The sequence below is a fragment of the Cheilinus undulatus genome, linkage group 14 (assembly GCF_018320785.1).
Source record: "Cheilinus undulatus linkage group 14, ASM1832078v1, whole genome shotgun sequence".
In the NCBI taxonomy this organism is placed as follows: Eukaryota; Metazoa; Chordata; class Actinopteri; order Labriformes; family Labridae; genus Cheilinus; species Cheilinus undulatus.
Window position 1 is genome coordinate 36,146,098 of NC_054878.1, and position 7,876 is coordinate 36,153,973.

General features: G+C 38.1%; 1 protein-coding gene across 1 annotated transcript in view; it reads left to right on the forward strand.

The window, feature by feature from the left end:
- The window catches only part of fntb (farnesyltransferase, CAAX box, beta), a 30,881-nt gene extending 25,886 nt beyond the window's left edge, over positions 1–4,995 (forward strand). The window contains exons 9-12 of the mRNA XM_041804480.1: positions 1,055–1,187; positions 2,030–2,141; positions 2,296–2,410; positions 4,559–4,995. Of these exons, the coding sequence (XP_041660414.1) occupies positions 1,055–1,187; positions 2,030–2,141; positions 2,296–2,410; positions 4,559–4,726 (528 nt within the window). The 3' untranslated portion in view covers positions 4,727–4,995. The remainder of the gene's footprint in view (positions 1–1,054; positions 1,188–2,029; positions 2,142–2,295; positions 2,411–4,558) is intronic.
- The last annotated feature ends 2,881 nt before the right edge of the window (positions 4,996–7,876 follow it).

Below are 7,876 nucleotides of genomic sequence, written 5' to 3' on the forward strand. Positions count from 1 at the left end.
GACACATCCTTGTATGTCAAAATCTCAATAAAAAAACTAAGTATTTCAAAATAATGACAATATCTCAGAATAGTGACACAGTATCTGAAATCGGTGACCTTTTCCACATTTATTAATTTTTTCTCATAAAAGAATGAACTAATATGTACAGTGTGTCAATATAATAATGAACTGCTTCAAAAAATATGTTGTTATCTCAAAATTATAGGATTGCTTCCTTTAAAACAATTACTTATTGCCTAAAACATAAAGACTTTTTACCATGAAAATGACCTAATATCTTAAAATGATGATGTAGTATTTGTGAATAATGATTTAGTAACCTAAAATAATATCAGAGCTTTCTAATATCCCAAAATAATGACAGTTCGTTAGTATAATGACTCAGTATCACAAAGTAATGACGCCTTGAAGTACTGATCTGAAATTTGAAAAATGACTTTGTGTCTCACAATAGTCTCTCTTGTCAAAATAATGTCTCAGTATTTGAAAATATTGACACTGATTCTTAAAGCAGACAAAATCATGAGATATTATCACAAGTCAGTGACTATTAAAAAGAGTAATCCTGTAGTTATTTTTGGTATATTTTTGTAAATGAAAGCATCTTTTCAGGCATAATTCTAAGATTTATGTATACATTTTAGTTGCACTTTAATTTTCTTCAGTGAAACTCTTGAGATTTTTCTTTGGTGCTCATTGGAAGCTAATAAACTCTCTTCTTCAGGAGAGTAGACCCCAGCTGGTATTTAACCCAATACTCCATAATTAGTCAATCTAAGCCCAGCAGGCTGCATGTGTCCCAATTATACTGTAGGTTTCCATGGCAACAATATTGCAAACGCCTTCCCCTTTTATTGAAAATATTAAGACAGCACTTTAGTTAATTCAGTCTTTGCTATGGTGTGACTTTGTGGGGTCTAAGCTCCAGTGTAAAAATAACCTCCGCCCTGCACGTTTCATGTTATGGAAATGTCAGTTCCACACCCTCAGTGGTGTTTTAGCTGTTTTTTTTTTAACGGATTAACATGTGTTTGTTGTGTCTCCTCCTCAGCGTTGGGTGGTCAGCAGACAGATGCGCTTTGAAGGAGGCTTTCAGGGCCGCTGCAACAAACTGGTGGACGGCTGCTACTCTTTCTGGCAGGCTGGGCTCCTGCCTCTACTCCACAGAGCCTTATTCAAAGAAGGTAATGCAGCCTTTACTGGGTGTCTGTGGGGTTTTAGAAAGTATTAAAAGATGATGAATCAATTTAGCAAAATTTAGGTTTTTGAAAAGTTTTAAAAAGTCTTCCTCCCCTTAGTGTTATAGTTCCGATGCATTTTTTACCCCAAGCTTATGGTGATATTAAAAAGGCAGATGGCAAGACTACCTTTAGTATTTACTTCCAAGTAAAAGGCCATAACAAGGGTTGTGGAGCATGTGCAGAAGTCCTAGGCTCGTCTGGTCTAATTAGATTTAGATTTAGATTGCGGTGTGTACATGTAGTGTGTACATGCATGCATTCAGAAGTTGATCTCCAGCCACAGTATCTATGTGTTAGTCTGAAAACCCCCCCAAAAACTTTAATTTAAGCTGGACATACAGTTGAATGTGTATTTATAAAGTCAAGTTTCAGTCAGACATATTAAATCTGTGGTTTACTTGCAGCTCCCTTATCTGTATTTAAGAAATGCTGAGACACATGAAAGAACAAAACAAGATGCCATGCTGTCAAAAATCAACATACATTGTAACTGTTTCATCAACAAAACCTAAAGGAAATTGCCCTGTACATGATATTTTTGAAAAGAAAAACCTTTGGATAAAGTACTTTAGAAGTGTTTTATCATGCCTTTAATTCATGTGCAAATATAATTTTGACAAAGTCAGGGTGGACAAAATCATGCGCCCCCCTTGAGATCCTGGGTACCTGGTTTTTGCAATGCTTTAACCTCTCTCTAGTAATAATTCCCAGCTTTAATTGCATTCATTTTTTTATCTATTTATTTATTTGTACAAACATAATGAGAGTGTTTTTTGTTTGTGCAGGAGAGTTGGAGCTGAGTCGGCAGAGGTGGATGTTCGAGCAGCAGGCCTTGCAAGAGTACATCCTCCTCTGCTGTCAGAACCCATCGGGGGGCCTCGTGGATAAGCCTGGCAAGTCAGTCCCACACCATATGGACACACACGCACATGGACACACACCATCAGAGCTGGCCTCTCAAACACTATCTGAAAACAATCTGATCCTCGCTGTTTTGGTCCTGCCTGTCGTTAAGATGTTTATGCCCTGTATTATGCCTTTTTGTGCCCAGGTCCAGAGATTTCTACCACACGTGTTACTGTCTGAGTGGTCTCTCTATAGCGCAGCACTTTGGAAACCAGGAGATTCATCATGAGATGATCCTTGGCAAAGAGGAGAACAGACTGGTGAGGTTGCAGCAGGGCTGGGAGGGAGTGAATAAAGGATAAACTCACAAAATGATCATTTCATGAATGTGAAATAGCCTTAATCTGGCACAGATCTGTCTGGAGCCAACATTGATGGCTTCTTTTTAAAGTTTACCATACACATGAAGACGTACTAGAATATGACAGTAATTTCTGTAATGATAGAGCCAAAAAGATGAGCATTAGTCAGGCTGCTCCCAGGGTTATTTAACTTGATCAGTTCTGATGATTTAATGGTGAAATTACAGTCTGCAGCTCTTATCTCTATCTTGAAACATGAAACGCCTTTCGAGAAGTCCAATCAACCGCTTAATTTAGCCTCTGATGCTCTCATACCCGTTAATCTATCCACCATGTGGTAAATTATTGAATAATTGCCTTCTTATATCTGCTATTTTTGGATTTAAATTGGGTTAAAGGCACCTGTGTTTAAAGTCTTATGAGCATGATGCTGTTTTTCATTGAAGTGTCTGACAGGCCTTTATTTCAGTTTAAGAGTTCACTTCCTGCTGATGAATATTAAAGAAGCAGCTCCAGCTGTGGGTTTAGGTGTAGAAGTAAGATGACGTGGTTTCACTTGAAGTGTCACCGGCTTTCACTTTAGTGTTACTTAAGTTTCCTGTTGAAATACTGGCACTAAGTGTTGGTTACGGTCAGTTTCCTCCCTGCACATGCTCACATGCACGTAGCCACCTCTCCAATTTACATGAACATACATCAGCAATAAAGCCAGCGGTAAGGAGTCAGAGTCCTTCTCACTATCTGGGTGTGGACACATTAAAGAGCAATTAATGTTGAAACACTGACGCTGCCCTCTGAGGCCAGGTTGCATTTGGACTGACAGAATACTGAAGATGAGATAATGATAGAATGATTGCACAAGTTCTTTATTTTTTCTTGCTATGTTTTAGATGTGCTTAGTTTATGATCTTCTTGTTTGATTGGTACTGAAGGTACAATTTACAGAGTTTTTGCACTAAAATGCCTACACTAGATTAAAAATGACTACTTTTAAGTTATATATTTATTTATTTGGTCTAAAGCCCAGTACAGACCAAAGATTTGTGAAGAGACGAGTTGAAATTTGGAACGTTCCCTCAGTGACGCTCTAAGCACCTCCCAGTTCACACTGCTGCAATTCAAGGAGACGGCACATCGTTTCCATGGCAACGACTCTCACAGCCACTCGCTTTAAAGAGATTTTATAAATAAATTAATTTACAATAAATCTGTCTCTGCAAGAGGGATGGTACCGCACATTCACTGTTTTTGTCGTCATGATCATGCCTTTGTGTCATATATGGGTGCATGGGAGCGATTACTCCCCCTTGTCACCAACATTGTGGAGCTGTGCAATTTCACGACATATGAATACAAAAATGCTTTGCTAGATCAGTCTTGTTATATTAAAGATGTCCTCAGACAGCCTTTAATTTCTCCCACATTAGCTTATCTCAAAGTGCTGTAGGTCCTGTTTGTGCGCAGCTGGAAAGAGAGTCCCTTTTCAAACGGTAAAGTCTATAAACCTTTTTTAAAATGTATTTATTTTGTTCAGACTGCTGTGACTCTTGCCAGCGACATTCTAAAACCGTCTCATCGTGTCGCAAATCTTTGGTCTGAACTGGGCTTAAGACTGGCAGGATGGACTCCATTGCTCATATGAAACTATCTTTGGCCAGTTAATGGCCCAAATGATTGTCATGGTTGCTGCTTCTTCTTTCTTCTTCTTGGCAGATTTGCAAACTAGTTAATTGCATACCCCCACCCTGACAACTGTGTCAGACTGTGTGCTCAGGTGTGCAACGATGTTACTAAAGTGAAAGCAGACCAGCAGGGGAGAGGGAGGGGGCATGTGAAAGCACCATAAGGCTGCTGACAAAGTGTGAGCTGCTACTGGAAACTGCTGTTCTTTTGCTGTATCTCATTCATATTTTGTGCTGCTTACTTGTAATGAACAAGTCTTCTCTGTTATCAGTCTTATGAATTTCACATAATGAGGGAGAAAAGTCCTGGTTTGAGTTGTTAACCTATGTGCTCATTTTTAATATTGGCTTGGCCAAAACCAGTGTTGATTGGTTTGTATTTATTCAGTAATGTGTTATACTGTCCTCACATTCTCTCTTTTAGGCCCCAAGTCATCCCGTTTACAACATTTGTCCGGAGAAGGTGGCTCAGGCCCTGCAGCACTTCCACCGGCTGCCCATCCCTGACGACAGCAGGCAAACAGCAGCCTCCGCTGACGTCAGACTGTCAGAACCCGCAGCCCCCTCCGGATCAGCCGACAATCAGTCTTAGTTCCTCTTCAGTGGTGATGACATCATGTTTAAACCAGCCGACTCCAGGGGACAGACTCGAACCAGCATACGACGGTCAGGACTTACCTGCTCGAGTCCAGGAGCTGGACGGAGGGTCGACCCTCGATAGAGATGAGGGCTGCAGTTTAGGGGAAGTTTTCCTAAAAAAAGGCCTGCTGCTGTGCGAGGGCAGCTTCACAAACAGCTGAATTTTTGCTTGTAATGCCAAGTGTTTTCTCTGAAATAAAAGTGAAACTCTGGAAGGTTTCAGTTTGACTTAAAAAGCACTTTTTATGATGGTGTTTAAAATCCAGCACCTTTAGACTCAATATAACCACAAAAGACAACAAAATAGTAAAGGGTTCTTCTTCAACACAGTATTTCTCTGCAAAGAACTATGAAGCCTTTAATCTAGCTTTCTTTTTTAACATTCATATCAGACTTAACAACAAAGAAATCCTCAAGTATGAAAAAGTTGACCTTGGTGGACATTTGGATTTTTCTTTAAACAAAGGGCACGCCGGTAGTTGAGTGGTTAAGGTGCACACCATATACGCAGGCGACTCGGGTTTGAATCTGGCCCAATAAAGGCCAAAAAATAAATCTTTAAACAAAGGACCTCTGGGATTTTCCCCAAAAAAATCCCAAAAGGTAAAACAATAATAAAAAGGGTTTCAAGTCTTGGTTTGAGATAAAAGCAGCTGTTGGTTTGTCTCTGGAGGACGTGCTCCATTTAAATCAAACTAGCAGAAACCAATCCACCAACACAGTAAATAAAACATGAAACATCCAAATAATTAAAACATTTTTTGGGGTCAGCATGAGCTGCTCCAGGGGGGAGTTTTAAAGATCCAGTGTCTTTGCTTTAAAGCAGGAAATTAAGCGGAGTAAATAGGAATCCAGCTCTGAAATAAGAACAGACAGAATCAAGTAGGTTGACTACTGTCTGCTGCTAATAGATGGAAAACAAAAAGCAACTGGCCTAGTTTATTTCTAACACACTAGTAAAACTACACCAGTTTGAGGGGAGAATTGTTGCATAAGCAGACATTAAAGTACATTTTGCCCTCAGTCTTTTTTCTAAACAGCGGCTGCCTGCATCGTCTGGAAACCAGAAAAACCTGAAGTCTGTTTGCATGCTGCACCAGAGCACATCCAGTCCTGAAACTCTCCTGCAGCAGTTCATTTATCAGTGAACAACACTAAAATAATGAGAAAGCCATTATTGAACTCAATGTAAACGTTTTTTAAAACATTAGAAAATACTCTGAACTAGGGATGTAACAATGATGCACAACACGTTTAATCAGCGTAAATATGGACAATTAGATCAATCCCATAAAAATATACCCTCAATGATCACTTCAAAAGGTGAACCTGTTGTTTAAACTTTTCTGATTTAATGCACTCAATATAATGTCAATTGATATACATTTCTATGTCATGAAAACCCAAATTTGATGGTTTCTGGCACATTTAATGCCTCTTTCTATCAATATAACATACTGCACTGATCATCAACTGGCAGCCTGAGGACCATATCAGGCCCCCCAAAGCTTCCTGTCCAGCCCCCAGAAGATCATTGAAGTCAGAAAAGTAGGAAAAAAGATGTGGTTTTAAGAATGTCTTTTGACTTTAAATGTCTGCAGCTGTTAAATCCACACCAAAAACAATTAATATTTAAATATTTTTAGAATGACCTAACGTTTGATCTGTTTACAGAAATTCACTTGTCAGCCATTATTAGTAAATGTTTGAAAAAACTGGTTAAGACTGGCAGAAATGTTGCAAAAATGGCCAGATTAAGTGGTAAAAAAGGGTTAGAGTGGTTAGAGGGTTTTACAGTGGTCCAAAGGGACAAAAATTGGCAGGAAAAAATGTTGAACTGTGGCAAAATTATGTAAAAGAGGGACAAAGGGGGATTTTTTTTAAAAATGGGTTATAAGTGGCAAAAATGGTGCAAAAAAGTAATGAAAAGGAGTTACAAAATGGCAAGAACAGATGAAAAGTAGCAAAAATAAAGTGGCACAAAGGGGAAACACATACAGGAAAAGTGTTTTGAAAATTGGATTAAGGTGGCAAAAAGTACCAAAAATGGGTTAAAAGTGGCAAAAATATAGCAAAAAATAGCCTGGCCAACTAGTGAAAATGCGTTAAAGAGTGGCACACAGGGGCAATAATTGGCAGGAAAGTTGCAAAAAGGGGGTTAAAGAGTGGCAAAATGGGCGAAAAGTGGCAAAAATTGGTTTAAAAGTGGCAAAAATGATCAAAAATGGGTTCAGAGAGGCAAAAAATGTTGGAAAGAAAATGCATATACTTGTACAATAACATGTTAATCAGTCTGACACATTTTTTCTTAATTTTTGTTTATTTGAAAGTCCAGCCCCCAGAGTCTCTGTTAAGACTAAATCTGGCCCTTGTGCAAATGTATTTGATGGCCCCTGACATGCAGTGATATTAATCATAACATACACTACAGCATTTCAGCAAATAAATAGAATAAATGCAGCTTGAACCAAAGATTGGATAAAGACACATCTAAGTCATAGGGCCTTTTAGACCTCTCACTAGTAAAAATAAGACTTTTTTATAGCCTTAAGCTTTAAAAGTCTAATTAATAACCTTTTAAGACCCTGTTTTCAAACACAAACATTTTTTATTTGCACTATATTCTCTTATCTTTGTATAAGAAGGAAATTTCTATTTTGAAAAATATTTGAAAGAAAGCTACAAAGTTTACTATGTACTGGTTTAGGAAATTTCAAAAAGAACATTTTTTTATCCAGTCATTTTTAAATGACAAAAGCCACATTTTTAGGGCTGTCAGCTTTAATACATTTATGGTGGTGCATTTAAGGTCCACAATTAGAGCATTCATTTTTTAAAGTAGTGATTGCATGTTTTATTTTCCCTTTCAGCAAACTTTGGCAAAGCCACTGCTGTTTCCTTGCAGACACAGTGGTGTAAAATTAGCCCACCACTGCTCCTTAAAATCTTGTTTTCCTTTAAAAACAAAGTCAGAGAGTTAGTAGGAAAGTCATCTGCACCAAGGTTTTAACAGTTTGGGATTTTTCATTAGTTTTTTAATTTAGTTTTTACATTTTCAGTTTAGTTTTAATTAATTTAGTTTTATATTTTTTTAAGCAATACT